At 36.0% G+C, this 18,079-nt stretch overlaps 2 protein-coding genes across 2 annotated transcripts; both read right to left on the reverse strand.

Moving 5' to 3' along the window:
* Positions 1 to 1,911, reverse strand: LOC131602301 (geraniol 8-hydroxylase-like). The gene is made up of 2 exons (XM_058874383.1): positions 996 to 1,911; positions 1 to 913 (listed from the first exon to the last, which is right to left on the reverse strand). The coding sequence occupies exons 1-2, from the start codon at positions 1,887 to 1,889 to the stop codon at positions 302 to 304; spliced, it is 1,506 nt and encodes a 501-aa protein (XP_058730366.1). The 5' UTR covers positions 1,890 to 1,911; the 3' UTR covers positions 1 to 301.
* A 10,535-nt stretch (positions 1,912 to 12,446) lies between these two features.
* Positions 12,447 to 16,041, reverse strand: LOC131607192 (cation/H(+) antiporter 19-like). Its single transcript, XM_058879213.1, has 3 exons — positions 15,883 to 16,041; positions 14,090 to 15,091; positions 12,447 to 13,882 (listed from the first exon to the last, which is right to left on the reverse strand). The coding sequence occupies exons 1-3, from the start codon at positions 16,039 to 16,041 to the stop codon at positions 12,626 to 12,628; spliced, it is 2,418 nt and encodes an 805-aa protein (XP_058735196.1). The 3' UTR covers positions 12,447 to 12,625.
* Positions 16,042 to 18,079: the final 2,038 nt, after the last annotated feature.

Raw genomic sequence — 18,079 nt, forward strand, 5'->3', positions numbered from 1 at the left:
CTCTAGTCCTATCATGCTAAACTCATGCATGGTATGCTCATATCACCCACCATGCATCTCTACTATACACACATACATGCTGCAATAAACTTCATGCTAAACATAAAATGCCTATCTTATACTATACTCTTCTAATTATAGATCTGATTTAAACTAGCTTGATAAATTATATTCAATATAAACATTAATTCAATGGAAAGAGAGAAGAAAGTAATAAAAGTCAAAACTGCATGATAATACAATATATCGTTTCTGTTGAAGCATACTTATGTACTATGATAAAATAAACAGATTCCTAACTCTAGTTGCATACTTTTTCTGGAATGACTCTTAGTGGTTGAGCCTTCGCTAATGTGATTCCAAATTTATCCTCCATGTTCATATCATCAATTTTCGTCTCATCTTCAAATATCCAATTAAAACAATTGATTAATGAACCCAACATCAAATACAACTCCTTTGTAGCTAACAACAAACCAGGACAAATTCTCCTTCCAGCCCCAAATGGCGTAAGCTCGAAATTATGACCTTTAATATCAATTTCAGATTTTAAGAATCTCTCTGGTGAAAACAAACTTGCATTTTCCCAAACACTTGAACTTCTACCAATAGCCCACACATTCACCCAAATTTGTGCATCTTTTGGGATTGTGTAACCACCAATTTCCACATTTTCATTGGCTTTTCGAGGAATTAAAAATGGAACAGGAGGGTGTAATCGAAATGTCTCTTTTATTATTGCTTGTAAATAAGGAAGCTTAGCAATATCTGATTCTTCAACTGGTTTTCCTTTGCCAATAATCTGTTCCAACTCTTGTTTCGCTTTTGACATAATATTTTCATTTTTGAGCAATTCTGCCATCGCCCATTCTATTGTAGATGAAATTGTATCCGTACCCGCAACAAATAAAGTCTGAAAAAAGTCACAACAATTCGATCATTATATATTAAACGGCATAAAAAATTCAGCTAGAAATTAAGGGACATGCAAGTACCAGAGATACATGTGGGATTTTGGCAATGTTCATTTCTTGGCTGTTGTCTTGAGCAATGTTAAGCAAGTTACTTAGCATGTCATTGTTTGTGTCAAAACCTTGTACTTCCCTCAGCTTCAATCTTTCATCAACTAAACGTTGGAAGATATCAAGGATCTTCCCAGCAGAAGCAGAGGTGCGAGCTTTGATACCTTGTGGGTCAAACATCCTAAGTGCAGGAAAAAGATCAACAATGTTTGGTTTTCCACATTCTTCCATTATATTCACAACGAGCTCCTTGAAATCTCCAACTGAACCAGCAGACTCAACCAAATCTAAAGAGTAAATAGTGTTTGACAATATATTAATCGATGTCTTAAAAGCCATATTTCCAATATCGATAGCTTCATTAACAAGACTACTTTGACTAATATCATTGAGTAATTCTTGAAGTTTCTGAAGCCTGATTTCCTTACTCTCTTCGAGTGTTTTGTTAGAGAATAATTGATTACTGCATATTTTTCTTAAGTCTCTCCAAAGAGGTGAAACGGGAAAGAATGTCATGCTATAATTGTGATGGTCATGCACTGTTACAGCATCTGGAATGGTTCTGTTAGATAAATCATGATCATGTGTTTGGAGTATTTGTTTGGCCATGTAGGGTGAAGAGGCAACTATGGTTGTTACTTGGCCTAACTTTAGAGTCATGAGTGGACCATGAATTTCAGCTAACTTGGCTAATGATTTGTGTGGCTTTTTTCCTAATTGATGGAGGTTACCTATAAAAGGAAGAGGACTAGGTCCTGGTGGAAGTTTGATCATGTTTGAGTTATTTTTTGTGCATTTAGAAAGTAGAAAATAGAGAGTGAATGGTAATAGAAATAGGAAGATCACACTACCTAGCAAACACTCCATCTATGAAACAAAGAGATGTATGTTGTTGTACTTATTCAGATATATTATTAGAATTATATATGCAACATGAAGGGAGTAGAAATCTGTCTATTTATAATAATATATTAAAACAGAAGCATCAAACTATATGTCACACTTGACATACCACATCATTAAAATTTGTCACATTACTCATTATCTTATGCGAAATTATTAAAGCAGAAGAACCAAATCAAATGTCATATCACATCATTAAAATTTGCTACATCACTATAAGGAAGCTTTAGAAATTTTGCATACATATTCTACTTGATATAGAGAATATCTTACGTACCCCACCTCTTGGTTCTCTCTTGTATCATGTAAGTTGTCTAAAATGTCCTCTTGTTTTCGTAGATGTACCTCCGAAAGTACTTTTTTGTTTAACGTTGTTTTGTTCCGTAGATGTACATACGGAAGCTTCCGTAGCTGCATCTACGGAAGCATTTGATGTTAAATTCGCGTCAGACTCTTACTCCCCTCCATTCTTCACTTTTCTCATTTCCAAACACCCAAACTCACCAAACCTCAAATATCAAACTTCAACAAAACTTGTTTTCTTCCTCTCGAGTTCGGCCGATACGTCAACATCAACTACCAACACATTCCAACAACTTCCAAACTCAATTTAATCGGTAAGTTGTCGACGTTTCGAATTATTTTAGAGTATTTGTAATAGAGTTAGAATTCAATTTTTAGATGTAGAAATGATTGGATAGTTTTAGAAATATAGTTTAGAGACAATGTATGTACTGTTTCATGTGTAAAATGGACGATCAAGCCACCAAAATGGAGTTTTTAACCCTCTGCAACAGTGACCAGACGCCATTGTTGCATTTTTGAGGTTTCAGAACCTTCCGTAGATTCATCTACGCAAGAATGGAACGTTGGATCATTCCGTAGATGCAGCTACGAAAGAAACCCAAATTTTTGAAACATAAGGTACTTCCGTAGATGCATCTACGGAAGAGCACATATTTTTTTCTTTCTTTTCTTGGTATAACTACATAGTATCTAACTCAATGGCCGACCATCCTGACCGTATTATACATGGGAGGACTGCACAGCATGCATCCTTGCGGCGTGAACAGATGCATGTAGTATCGCAGGTGATTGATGAAGCTGTTGTTTCAGCTGACGTACCTACTACACCCGTTCCTGCCGGGCCTTATCCATTTGTTCTAATTTCGGGGTCTTCTCCATCTACTACTTCATCACGAAGGCCTCAGGATGATGCTGAGGGTTCCTCATAGATGCCCTCCGCCCGTAGACGTTGAGGGGGCAGTTCTTCAACTCTTGTGTCTGTGCCAGTGACGGTCGATGCATGATTTTTGGTGCCACCTCCTGAGCTGCACGAGGATGATCCAGTGCCGGAGCCTGTCTGGTACCTGGGAGTCCTATAGATGCATCTTTGTTGACAAGGTATGCAGATCATTCAGCCCGACATATCTGGGAGAGAGAGGTAAATTTTCTTTGGTTATTACTTATTACTTTTTTTCTTCAGTTTCTGACTTTGCTTATTAATAACTGTGTTTTTTTAAGAAAATTTCAGACTTTTTTTCTTCAGTTTCTGACTTTACTTATTGTCGCTCTCGTGCAGCCTAACGAGCCGTGGTTTTAGGATGCACTCGCAGCTTCTAGGCTGAGGGACCTTTGTCTGGTCGACTTCCAGACGATCCATAATGGAATGCTGATGGCATTTGCAGAGAGGTGGCATCCAGAGACTTCGTCATTTTCATCTTCCTCGCGGTGAGATTACTATCACTCTTGACGATATTGCATGCCTCTTGCATCTACCTATCAGGGGTATCCTCCTTGGTCATGGTAGGCTGACGAAGAAAGAAGCGATGGAGATGCTGAATGAGGAGCTGGGGGATGATCCTGCTGGCGCGCTTGAGGCGGTGGAGAGTACCTGTGGGTTGCACGTGAGGTTTCACTCCTTGCAACGAATATATGATGTCGGGCTTCTTGCGGCACATAAGGCTGCTGGTGATGAGGCAGAGGCAGATATAAATAAAGAGCGGGTGCTGAGATATTACTTCCTATTTTTGATAGGAAATCAGCTCTTTGTGGACACGAGCTCGACGTACACAGACATCGTTTACCTGACGTACTTATCGAATATCACACGTGTCCATGAGTACAACTGGGGAGCGGCTACATTGGCGTACACCTACCACAGACTCGGAGAGGAATGCCTGTGGAAGGCAAGGACTGTGGTTGGGAGTTGTACCCTCTTAATGGTAACAATCTTATACTCTTCTACATTTTCTCAAAGTTAATTATATATTTGTGATAGTATGTTTGATCACTGTTTTTTTGAAGGTTGGATACTACAACACTTCCCTAACATTATTGGCTGGGGAGAGGTGTCGGGTTACACTGAAGACATGCCACGTGCTAGAGCCTTCGCCCCCTCGGAGAGAACCAGGTGTCAGATCCTTACAGGCGTTGTCTTGACCGCATCACCGCTGAGGACGTCCGATATGACTGCTATGATGATCATCGTGAGACGGTTCCGTGGTATGACATCGCCCTATATTCTGGATGGATGGCTTCGAGTTCGACCATTATTGTTCGTTATCTTCCAGAGCGTGTCATGCGTCAGTTTGGCTACAATTAGATGATACCCCGCGACCCTTCTGACCCCGCTCCTATCGCCATGACCCGTCGGCAGCTAGATGATGTCTTTGCAGGCTGGGAGCATCACATGGTTCCTGACGAGGCTCGGGCGACCAGATCAAAGGTTGATTGGAGCTGCGTCGATGGGTACACCACCTAGTATCACAGAGTATCACACCCATACATGATTCCCACCGCACCTAGATCGCCGCTCAGACTAGCCCACGAGAAGATTTTACAGACTCATCAAGCTCAGTTGGACCATACTCAAGATGTTCTTCCTCGGTGTCGTCAGATAGCTGACATGGGACAAGCAGGCATTGCAGATGGTTTTTTCGTTGAAGGGTCTGATGCCGGGCGTATAGTAGATAGTATGATTAGAATGATAGAGGAGGCATTTCTCCTAATATAATGAGATGTATATATCCAATTTTGAAACGTTTCTATTTCAATTCCCTTTTCATTTCTTTTCATTAAATATAGGATGCTTTATCTTGCCTTTAGAATTTAAATAGACAAATTTTTCATTATTCACTTCTCATTTTTCTTTACATTTGTATTTTGAAAGGCCACATAAAACCTAATTTTGAGTATCAAACTTTTTCTAGATTTAACTTCATATGATTTGCTAATAAATGTCTATACCTACCAACCAATTGAAGACACAATTCAGTAAATAGTAAATGCTAATAATTGTTTATACCTGGTGTCCAGAATATGATAAAGACATAATAAAATACAAAATAAAATATAATATAATATAATCTGAATAAGACTTATTCTATCATGTGTTTGGTTCAAACAGAATATATATATATATATATATATATATATATATATATATATATATATATATATATATATATATATATATATATCATAATAACCAAGTGTTCTCACTTGAGTCGTCCCCTATATGGGGACGACTCAAGTGAGAACACTTGGTTATTATGAGAAATGAGAACAATGAATCACGACCATTAGATTTGATTTTAATGGACTGGATTGGTTTCTCTTTCCATGATCCTTAATATTTATTTTAAATCAACACCGAAAGAGAAACTAATCCAGTCCATTAAAATCAAATCTAATGGTCGTGATTCATTGTTCTCATTTCTCATAATAACCAAGTGTTCTCACTTGAGTCGTCCCCTATATATATATATATATTCCAAATTATTTTATAAAATATTTTAAAAATTATAAATTGATAAAAAAAATTTAATAATTTTCTATAAATAAAAAAAACTCATTATGACTATTGAGTAAATAATTTAATTTTTTCTTTAAAACTCATAGTAAATAATTTTTTTAAAATAAAAAAATGAGATATTTAGGACAACCATAAATATATTTAACCAAATTTAATTATTGCATTTATTATATGATTTTATACATAAAAAGTAAATTTAATTTAATTCTTTTTGATAATAAACCGAATATAATTGTCTCTGATCAATATATTCTATAAAATATCAAAAATTAAAAAAAAAAACTCCATCACTTTTGTATTCATAAAAAAGTGGATTTCATTTTTTAAAAATTGCCTTAAAATATTTGAAAAAAAAAATCAACATGCTAGACACTATGCGCATGAAAAAAATGAATTTAATTTATCTTTTTGAGAACACATTAAACATTATTCTCTTAAATATTATTGTATTTAATAAGAAATATTCTTAGGTAGAGACATATATAAAAAAAAAAAATTACACACAACCAATCATAAGAAATTTTAATTAATTAAAAAATAAATATAATTTTTTTTTCTCTTCCATAATCTCAACCACCCCATAAATTCAATTAAAAACAAATTTTAAATTTAAATATTTTAAAAATTTTACCTTTTCTTATTGGTTATTCCTAAAAATATGAATTTATGTTCGCTTTTATGCAAGAATTTTTCATCTAATAAATGTATAAAAGTTATAAAAACTCTATGTATTATTTCCATGTTTCAAGCATATATTTTTGCAGAAAAAAATTATCATATTAGACACTATGAGCATAAAATATGAATTTAATTTAGTTTTTTAAAGATAATGCACGAAATTTTTTTTTAAATATAATTATTTCGAATAATTACAATTTATAAAGAAAATAAAAAATATTAGTTTTACATATTATTTCCATATTCCAAACATATAATTTTGCTTTATGAAATATACCGTCTTTTTGTCAAAATATTTTAACATATTTCCAACTTTAATAAAATAAAAATTAATCCACGCCTTAAAACATGGTATCTTGAAAATATGAAACTGTTCCACAATAAAGATCCTCCTATGCTAGAAGTCAAATATGGAGGGAGTCCTGGGCCTTGTTTTAGGTTTTGCTGATGTTTGAGGGTTTGGTTCAGCCCCCTCTCTTGTTTCCTTCTGACTTCTTTTTAATCAATTATCGAGTTAAAAAAAAAAAAAAATCAATTGAAATATCAGAAATTATTGAAAAAATATGGAAGGAATGGTCCTCTTCTAACCTAACCAGCCGCCTTTGATAGGAAGAACCTTTTAGATTATTAAACTGTCAACTGTCTCTAAAATCACACAATTAATTAATTGGTTATGGCAACAGTAGTCTTCAATAATGCAACAGAAAAATATCCATGTCTGTCAATCCAATATAGTGATCCAAATTGTAACTTTCCCACTTTTTTTTCTCTTGAAATTTTATAAGTCGCCGTATTAGGTGGACACGTATTTTGTTTTTAAGATACTGTTTTATTAGTTCGTTTGAATAAGACCTATTTTTTAGGAGAAATAGGGTAAATAAAATGAAAGTGAATGGAGAAGATATGAAGCAAAGCACAACAGTGGGTAAGATCTTGAGATCTTTGACTCCCAAATTCAATTTTATATGTTCAATTGAGGAGTCAAATGACATAGATACTACGACTGTTGATGAGCTCCATGGAAGTTTACTTGTTCAAGAGAAAAGAATGCAGGGAAATCAGAAGGAAGAATAAGCATTAAGAATTTCTTTTGACGACAAGCCACGACGGGGAAAAGGCTCATTCCGAGGGGGTCGATGTAGAGGAAGAGGTAGGTCATCTCTGAATAAATCCACTGTAGAATGTTTCAAATGTCATCAGTTGGGACACTTTCAATATGAGTGTCCTAATTGGGAGAAACGGGCTAACTACGCTAAACATGTAGAAGAAGGAGAAGAGGTTCTGCTAATGTCTTATGTTGATGCTAATCAAACCAAAATAGAAGAATTCTTGACTCTAGGTGTTAAATCACATGACCGGAAACAAAGAATCATTCTCGGAGCTAGAGGAAGGATTTAAACAAACAGTGAAGCTTGGGAATGACACTAGAATGGCAGTGGTAGCTAAAGGGAGTGTACGGCTTCAAGTGAACAGTGTTATTCAGGTAATCTAAAATGTTTTTTACATACCTGAGTTGAAAAGTAATTTGTTGAGCATAGGGAAAATTTAGGAGAAAGGTTTAGCTATCCTAAAAGAGGGTTAATCATGCAAACTAACATGAGTGGAAATAGAATGTTTTAAATGTTAGCATATATGGCAGGAAAAGGAAATTATATGTGTCTTCAGGCTGAACTTTCCTCTGAAAAAGAATCGCACCATGGCATCATCGATTTGGCCATCTGAATTATTCAGGATTAAGAACACTTGCATACAAGAAAATGATAGACGGTGTGTCTCTGCTCAAAGTTCCAGAACAGTTATGTGAAACGTGTTTGGTTGGCAAACAACATGCAGGATCCTTTCCGAAACAAAATTCTTGGAGAGAATCAAAGCAACTTCAACTTGTGCATTCTGATTTGTGTGGGCCTATCAAACCTTCTTCCAACAGTGACAAAAGGTATATCATAAGTTTTATTGATGATTTTTCATGTAAAACTTGGGTTTATTTTTTACATGAAAAATCAGAAGCCTTTAGTGTATTAAAGAATTTCAAAGCATTTATTGAAAAAGAGGTTGGTGCATATATAACTTGTTTGAGAACAGATAGAGGAGGCGAGTTTAACTCAAATGAATTTGGAGAATTTTGTAAAGCTCATGGTATAAGCAGGAAGTTGACAGCAGCATACACTCCACAACAGAACGGAGTTGCCGAACGAAATAACAGAACAATCATGAATGCATACGCTCAATATTAGCCGATAAGAAAGTTCCAAAAGTGTTTTGGCCAGAAGCTGTAAATTGGTGTGTTCACGTTCAAAATAGGAGCCTGACCGCGGCGGTAAAAGAGAAAACTCCAGAGGAAGCATGGAGTGGAATGAAGCCAACAACAACTTATTTCCAGGTGTTCGGTTGCATAGCACATGCTCATATTCCAGACCAAAAGAGGAGCAAGTTAGATGCCAAAAGCAAAAAGTGTGTATTCTTGGGTGTTAGCAATGAATCTAAGGCCTATATTATATGATCCAACCACTAAGAAGATCATCATCAGTAACGATGTTCAATTTGAAGAGGAGGAGAGCTGGGATTGGGGAAGAACTAAAGAAGAACTGAATTTGGATGTGCTAGAAGATGATAATGAAAGTGAAAAATAGAATGTCGAGGAGGATAATATCAAGGAGGTCATGGGAAGAAATACTACTTTTGATTTTTCACCACAATGAAGTAGACATTCAAGAAGTTGCAGATGAAGGGAGGGGTGAAAGAGTCAGAACAAAACCGGTATGGATGGAGGACTATGAAACAGGATAAGGCCTCTTGGTAGAAGAAAATATGCATGTAATGATAATGGTATCAGAGAATGATCCAATTTCATTTGTAGAGGCAGTCAAAAGCAAGAAGTGGAAACAGGCTATGGAAGCAGAAATGGAAGCAATAGAGAAAAACCAAATTTGCGAACTGTCATACCCCAAAATTTTCCCTCTCATTTTTAAAGATAAAAATCTTCAATTGCGAAAATAATTGAAGAGGACATCCTAAGCATCCCAACAAATTCAAAATTATTCTCAAATAATGAAAATTGAGAAAATTATGGTTGGTAAAAGTTGAGAAATTTTGAGTCAATACATAAAGTCCAAATTGAGCAAATTCATTATTAGGCCACAGTTGTAATCCAATCACCCCCTTAAATTGTTTTATTTCAATTGTTTTGATTTATTCATTTAAATAATTAAAAATAAGGAAAATAAAATAAATTAAGCTCTTAGTGAGGTCCAAGCCCATTTTCATTTTAACCTAATGTTTTCTTATAAATAACTAACAACCCTTATTTTCAATTCAAATGATTATTTTGAAGAAGGAATTTTGTCTATGAACTAAAAGTTTCTTAACTCAATTAAAGAGTGTTGCAAAATTATTACTTTTTTAATAACTAAACTCAGAAATGTACAAATAAAATAAAAAGCAAAAAGACAAAAGGATAAAAGAATAAATTATAAAGGCTTAAATGCACTTTTGGTCCCTGTAAGTTAGCGAGTTTTTGATTTTCGTCTTTGTAAGTTTTTTTGTTTGAGTCCTTATATCTTACTTTTTGCTTGCAATTTAGTCCCTAAAGTCAAAATCTGCAAGTTTTCTGCGGATTTTGATCTTAGAGACTAAAACGAACGCGAAAGCAAAATATAGGAACTCAGACCCAAAAAAAAAATTTACAGGGACGAAAATCCAATTATAAATATATTCTTGATAAATTTTTTCTTTATTTAAGTATTTATAAGCAACACTAGTTGTACTTTCCAAAATATCATGATTTGTGATAGAATGTATTTCTCACATTATTTATTTTAATTCAACCGGATCTCCTAATACAAGTCTTGTAACTCTTATGCTAAGAAGAAACCTCCAAATACACACACTCATGACTCATATATTCCAACTTATGTTTGTTGTAAGGACGAGTGAATGGAAAGCACTAGCAACCAAACACTCGGAGAGTGTCATTACAAGGACACTTGTGATACAAGGCAAAGAAGTGGGACTCAAAACGAGTAAGACTCCCACTAGGCAATCAGTTACACTGACATGACATGTAACTGAATAAGCTTTCTTATAATGATAGTAAAAAGCACAAGAATTAAGAAGGTGAGAAGCAACTGATCTGCAAACCATGTCTGACTTTCAATATATCGAGGTAAGAAGTACGCATGTGTTGCGGACATAAGGGATGAGGCCCGAGAATCAAATGCTCAAGTGTCGAGAGAATCTGAAGTCAGGTCACAACATTTTGAGGTGAGGCCTGAGCTTGAGCTGGTGTAAAATACTCATCTAGTCGAGGCCAATAATCAATCACAACATGGCCATATTTTCCACAAAGCTGACAAGTAGTTCGAGATCTAGACGGGAAACAACCTGTACCACGCCCTCGATCATGAAATGTGCGTCCATGTCCTTGACTATGAGCAGAATTTTCACGCACACCAACTGTTTGTTGATTAGCATTCATGTATTTGCTGAAACAGAGGAAATAGCCAACTCCTTACGGAATTTATCAAGCTTTTCCTCCTACACATAGAGGAGCGCTTCAACATCATAGAGATATCGAGGCTCGTGAAGGCCTTGTGCCTCCTCAGGGAAGCCGTTGAGAATGAAGTCAATGATCCTATTCATAAATGATATTTCCAACTGCAAGCAACGAGTTTGCAATAGTTTTAACACGTAACACAAATTCAATGACTGGACTGATATCTTTCTTGATTGATTTCAATTCAATGCATAACTAGCAAACGCGAGCTTTCATATGCACATTGAAGTACTTGTGAATTCTATCCCAAACTTCAAAGGCGTGCTTACAAAAGATAACGCGGGGAAGAACAAATTCATATATCATGGAGAAAAGCCAGATGAAAATAGCTTGATCTTGAATGGTCCACTCTTCATATTCATTAGAGATCTTGAATAATAGGCATCTTAAACTTAATTGGAATGTGAGGATTCACAACCACTTTTTGAGCTCTCTGAGCTAAGATTACACCTTTAACCTGCTGATTCTAGAGCAGTTAATTGTTCTCCTGCAATTTTATGGAAAGTTTCAGACCGAAATGATGTGAAGTGAATAAATCGGGTGCCGAAAAACACCATGTGCGACGGTGATTGATGAACGTTGCCGCCTGGTGCTGTCAGTGTAACATTGGAAGATCTTCCATGGAGACTCAATGAAGAAGATGAATAATAGAGAGAAAGTTAGTTACGTAACAAAACTCTGTTAGAGAAATGAAAGAGAGCGAAAGGGATCGACTCAGCAATTAATACCATGATAAAAGGAATTTTTCACATTATTCATTTAATCTCACTTAACCTTTACAAAATCATAGCCACCTATATATAGCAAATAATGCATGGTGGATGATGCAAGAGTTAGTTACAATTATGCATGTATGTGAATGATGATACACACATTTTATCATACATCAATGCCTATGTAACTTAATGCCTAAACTAGCCTCCTAAAACTTGCAAAAATTGGACTTGTTCTGCTATTTTCATAGTCTGTGTATGATTCTTTTACTGTTGGAGTACATGCATGCTGCCCCATGTTTGGTTTATTTAGACTATTTTGTGGTGTTTTCCGTTTCCTCTATCCACACTCGCATCTTTCCGTTGGAACATGTCTCTTTGTAAATAGTTGTGTTGGTTATTAGCACTATAAACATGGAATACAAATAAGTTGCCAAGTTCCACTAAGTTTTTATGGAATCAAACAAACCAAGATCTTTGTGAACTCTTGTAAACTTGATCAAAGACTCAATTCTCTCGTATTCGATTGTTTTTGGATTGATAAATCCTCATTCAATTAAAAGAAATTCGACTTACTTTTGATTCAGATGCTTTCCTTTTTCAACAAATAACTTATTTATTTTGAAGTGTAAACAAATTTCACATTGATCATAGTCTCTACAAGCAATGACAATTGTGATTCAATTGATCATGTAACAATTTTCTTAAGTGGCTAAACAAGCAACACCACACTATTGGTAATTAACCAAAATGTTGGAAGCAGAAATGACATCACAGTAAGATGTCACACAATTCTTATTCATAACAACCCAATTATTTCTCAAATAAATTCACCTTACAACTTCAGTCTTGTTCATCCTTTTTCTATGTCATATGTAAAGTCAATATCCAAACTCATGCAAACAGAAACATTAGCTTAACCTTATTGTCTTTATCTCTTCTATACTTCATCTCTATCTCTTGGTGTGTCAGGGATATCAGAATAATCAGAAACCTCCATCACCAAAGGATGAATATCTGTCTTAGGATTATATTGCTGAAAAACTAGGACTGATGCAATTGTAGAGAAATCAGAAGAGGCCAAATAGCTTCCAACAGGACCAAGCTCAGCACAATCACTTCCATCTAGCAAAGGTACTACTGGAGGCATTCTTCCTACACAAATCAGATTGCTTTTGTTCCTTTCCCTCAATACAGTTATAACATCGTCTTTGCTATCCACCAACCTTTCCTCGTATACTATAGACTCTTCGCTCTTACAAGAAACACTTATAAAGTCCGACCAAAATTGATTATCCTCTTTTTTATCTTCGTCGTCTGTGCTATCATCAGCAACTTTGATTACTTTTCGATTCTCGTCAGCTGCTACACCGATCAGCTTAGCACCGAATGCCAGTGTTTTTCCTGGTGGAGTAATGAACTTGATGACAGTGAGATAAATCCCCGGATGTTCAGCCATTCTCATTCCGTATGCGAGTGCTTCACGATCGTCGCATCCTCCAAAGAATGGTACAACAACATTGTAAGAAACGTCACTAGCATGAACTTGGCTTGTTCCTCCAAGGCCGCGGTCGACCAAAATTCCAACCGAGCAGGGAGCGTGACTGAGTACAAGGCCATTCATTATGCGGAAAGATTGGCCTAGTGACTCCATCATTCCATCAGCACGTTGATGCTTATGGAACGGGAGTAGAATCATTGCGACCCGCTTTTGGTGAGCACTTGAACAGATGTCTTCGTGGATGTTATTCAACGACGAAATTGCTGTCATTGGACGGACATTAACGCTAGTTAGATGTCCGTAAGCTTGGAACGCAATAACCATTTGATCATTGTTATCGCCTTGTTTTTTGTTCCAGAAGGGAAGGCCATTGTTTCTCGCCTTATGAACCATTGTTATCGCGGAAGGTCTTTCTGAGAGTTCCATTAAATGCATTGCGTATATACATAATCTTCCTCGCTTCCGTGTCCCTCTTGAAGACTCGATTAGATTGACTAATGTGGGAATGTTCCATGTGCTGTGGAAGCAAGCTAGTATTCGAAGTTCTGTGTCTGGATCTTTGCGCTGAACTGTTTTAATCATGTATGGTGATCCATGCCTAGCAGGTTTGTATACTGCCATCACTATCGGTGTCGTGATGAAAGTGGTGAACAATGCCATTAAAACACATATTGCAAATGCTTGATCATTCAGTACCTACAATTTTTCACACAGAATTAACATATATGATTATATTATTAATCGAATTTAGATTTTCTACAATCAAAATTTCACGCATTCATGCAGTCAGTATATCAGTGGTCGTTGGATCGAGATTGGAATCTAGAACATGCTATCATGATCCAACGTACCACGATGTGCTGAATGCGTGAATGCCTCTTTTATATAGTCCCGAAACCATACCTTGCGATCCTTGCCGATGTTGAGAACAATAAGTTCCACCAAGCCCTTGGTGTTCATAAGAAATCCAAGGGTCAATGCTTCTCTAAAAGGCACTTTACACAACAATGACACAGAAAGAGTACCAACAATTTTACCAAAGCAAGCAGTAAATATAACAAGGAGTAATAGTAACCAAGACATTCCTCCACTTATAGTAGCCACATTAGTCTTCAATCCACTAGACACAAAATAAAGTGGCAACAAAAGACTCATAACAAGATCTTCAATCTTCTCGGTCAAAACGCCAGCGAAAGGTCCATCTTTAGGAACAACAATTCCAGCTACAAAAGCTCCGAAAAGTGCATGAATACCAATAGTATCAGTCATAAAACTACAAGCCAAAACAACTGTCAAGGTGATGCAAATGTAAATCTCCCTCACAGGTTCACCCTCAGGGGAATGTTTAGCCATCAATGCAAATAAAGGCTTTACAGCAACAACAACAAAGACGATAAAACCCGCACCACAGAGCAGGACCCACAAGGAAACAAGAGGGGAAGTGTTTGATCCCGAAAGAGCAATGGCAAGAGCAAGTAGTATCCATGCTGCAACATCGTTGACAGCAGCAGCCGACATTGCCATACGACCCACATCGGTTGTCAGGAGTTTGAGCTCAGCTAGGATGCGAGCGAGGACAGGAAAGGCGGTAATCGAAAGAGAAACGCCCATGAAGACGAGGAAGGCAGCTGGATTAACGTCTTTGGATATGGTGGCGCGAAGAACAACTGAAGTGCCTATGCCAAGTACAAATGGGACACTGATCCCAGCAAGGGCTATGCATAAGGCTTTTGTACCTGTTCTGCGTATCGATCGCATGTCGAGTTCAAGACCTACTAGAAATAAGAAAAATAGAAGGCCAATGTTGGCTACTGTTTCAAGAACTGTTAAGCTTCTTTCAGGAAAAAATATCTCTAGAAATCTCTTGTTCCTCCCAATTGCTGATGGTCCTAGTAATATCCCTCCCTGCATTTTTTTCCCAACAAAATAAATATCATGTGACACACATATGATCCAAACCCAAGTTAAATTTGTACATGGATTTGATATTAAAATATTTCATATTAGATACATACACACAGTTGCATTATTGCATAGTAACAAATCATATATATCAAAATCAATAATTGATTATCTCATAAACAATTGAGATTGCTTTTTATTGAAAACTCGGTATCCAACCCTAAGACACACTAATCTACACACTAATCTGGGGGATCAATCACACCGAGGGCCCAATTAAAACAAGAGCAAAATTCACTGAGATTACTTATACGATTTTAAATTGCGATTGTGGTTGCAGATGTTGCAACTGCGGCCAATGCAGTTGCTGCGATACGCATTGCGGCCGTTGCAGCGTGAATTTTGATCGGAAGATATATAAAATACACCATTAAAAGACTCTTAAAGTTTTTATTTTATTAATACATCATTTTTCATAGATGTCGTCGGTGCTATATAGCTCTTTAGCACCGACATCTATGTTAAAAAAGGTGTGTCAGACACCTCTGTGGAAAAAAGGTGTGTCAGACACAGTGTCAATGTCGGAGTCGGATACCAACAGTGACACGATACTGACATTTATAATTACCTTCAATTTATTTATTTTTTTAAAATTATTATTGATAATAATGTGTTAATCTGTCACTGTCGTATTCGGTTTCTGTGTGTCTGGTGTTCGTGATTCATCTGTTAAGAACAATTAATAAAAGAAATGAGAGCAATGAAATGTGTATAATAAGAAAAGAAATGCTTACAATGACTTCTGCAATAACTCTAGGTTGTCTAAGAGGCTTGCAAAGAAATGCAATGAATCTCGTAAAAGCAACCACCAAACATATCTGAACAATCAACAAAGGAAGAGCATAATCCATTGGGTTTTCATGTTGAAATGCCCCATTGGATGTGGCCTTCATTGGTTTCGGACACATAGATTCATGGCTAGCCATTTTCAATTGATGTATCTATGTAACGTTATGTAATGTATACACTATATAACAACAAAATTTATGTATATAGAATGAGATCCTTCTTATTCTTTCATCTGTAGTGTGAGTGAAAGGGAAAGAGAGAAGAGGAAATAAAGTTTCCAATTATGGAATATGAGATAGAGCAATAAGTAGTAGGAGAAGAAAATGCATTAGTTACTAATTGTGTTGTGATGAGAATTTGTGAACACACACTCTCGAAAATTGTGCTCCATAGTGATTGGTCCTGAATGGCAATGAAGCTTTGTGTTTACTATCATGCTATATATAGTGTTTTGTGTTGTTAGTCGAGTGTGACACGAGGGGTGTGTCTTTTGTTCGTGTGGAAATTAAGAAAATTCTTTTATTTGATTGAGTACCATACCAAACCTTAAAATAAAATTTATTTTAAGATAAATTAGTATAAAAAATTGATTTGATATTAATGGTACACTTGTGTATCCATGCTAAGAGATGCAAACTTTTAATTTTAATGATTAGTGGTTTGGTTGCAAGGACAATTTATGTAAATTACGAATTTATATTGGATCATTATAGTTTTGTATCTAAAAAATAGAGAACTTAAGAAATAAAGTTTAAAAAATAAAGTTTGTGGAAAAGGAATGGGAGAACTTAAAAGGTTGTTGAAAGTAGTGGATTTATTTTAAAAGAGAAATTAAAGCATTTCAAAAGTAATCTTAGAAGATGGAATGTGGAAGTGTTTGAGAAATTGAATTTGGAAGTAGAAGAGAACAAAGATGAGATTAATAGAGTTGATGAATTGTTGCAAAGATGAGATTAAGAGTCGATGAATTGTTGCACTGTTGCAGGGAGAACCAGGTGGAGGAATTGGTTTGTAGAAGGAGTTTATCTATTAGTTTGTTATGGAAGAATTTGGCTACTAAAGAGGGAATCCTCAATCAGAAATTAAAGTTGAAGTGGGTTAGAGATGATGATTCTAATAGCAAATTTTTCCACAGCATTATGAAGGGTAGAATGAGGAGAAATTACACAGGATTTGTTAACTCTGATTAGGGCGTTGTGGAATCAGTCGACGGAGTTAAGGAAGAGGTTTGGAAGCACTTTAAGGAGAAGTTTAGAGAACCTGAAATCAACCGGCCTCAACTCGATGGTATTGATTTGAAGGCCCTTTCTAAGTAAGATAACGATATTCTAGAAGCTTGCTTTTCTAATCAAGAAATTAAGGAAACTGTTTGGGATTGTGAAGGATCAAAGAGCTCGGGCCCAGACGCATACAACTTTGTGTTCATAAGGAATTGTTGGCACTTCCTTGAAAAGGATGTTGTTATATTTTTCAAGGACTTCCACAGTAATGTGAGGCTATCTAAATCTTTCTCTTCATCTTTTTTAACTCTGATTCCGAAAAAGAAAAGTCTGTTAAACCTTAATGATTTCGGGCATATTTGCTTGCTTGGTTGTATCTACAAAATCTTGTCTAAATTGTTAGCTTCTAGATTCTAAAGAGTGCTACATCTTTTGATATCTCGTTGTCAAACTGCATTTGTGTTGGGCAGAAATTTGTTGGACGGTGTTTTGGTGGCTAATGAGATAATGGACTATGCTAACAGAACTAAGAAGGAATGTGTGATGTTCAAAGTCGACTTCGAAAAAGCCTACGGCAGGGTGAGTTGGGAGTTCCTTGGGTATATGTGGAAGAGAATGGATTTTGGAAAAACCTGGGTGAGTAGGATGAAGGCTACTATCTTTTCTAGCCACCTACCTATTTTGGTAAACAACAACCATACTAAAGACTTTAAGGTTGAAAGGGGTTTAAGGAAGGGCGACCCGCTATCTCCTTTTCTTTTTGTGATTATTGTTGAAGGCCTTACTGGTTTGGTCAGAAAAGCGTCGGAAATAGGAGAATTCAATGGCTTTAATATTCATGATAGTTGCAAGGTTGAAATTCTTCAAATTGTCGACGACGCTTTACTCATAGGTGAAAGTAGTTGGAAGAATGTTTGGTCCA

This window comes from Vicia villosa, linkage group LG5 (genome assembly GCF_029867415.1).
Source record: "Vicia villosa cultivar HV-30 ecotype Madison, WI linkage group LG5, Vvil1.0, whole genome shotgun sequence".
NCBI lineage: Eukaryota > Viridiplantae > Streptophyta > Magnoliopsida > Fabales > Fabaceae > Vicia > Vicia villosa.

Excerpts from the sequence above, each read along its gene's own strand:
- LOC131602301 (XM_058874383.1), bottom strand. The coding sequence starts at position 1,889 with ATGGAGTGTTTGCTAGGTAGTGTGATCTTCCTATTTCTATTACCATTC. Across the intron at positions 914-995 it reads AAATCCCACATGTATCTCTG|ACTTTATTTGTTGCGGGTAC; the intron begins GTACTTGCATGT and ends GACTTTTTTCAG.
- LOC131607192 (XM_058879213.1), bottom strand. The coding sequence starts at position 16,041 with ATGAAGGCCACATCCAATGGGGCATTTCAACATGAAAACCCAATGGAT. Across the intron at positions 15,092-15,882 it reads GAGTTATTGCAGAAGTCATT|GGAGGGATATTACTAGGACC; the intron begins GTAAGCATTTCT and ends AAAAAAATGCAG. Across the intron at positions 13,883-14,089 it reads ACATCGGCAAGGATCGCAAG|GTACTGAATGATCAAGCATT; the intron begins GTATGGTTTCGG and ends GAAAAATTGTAG.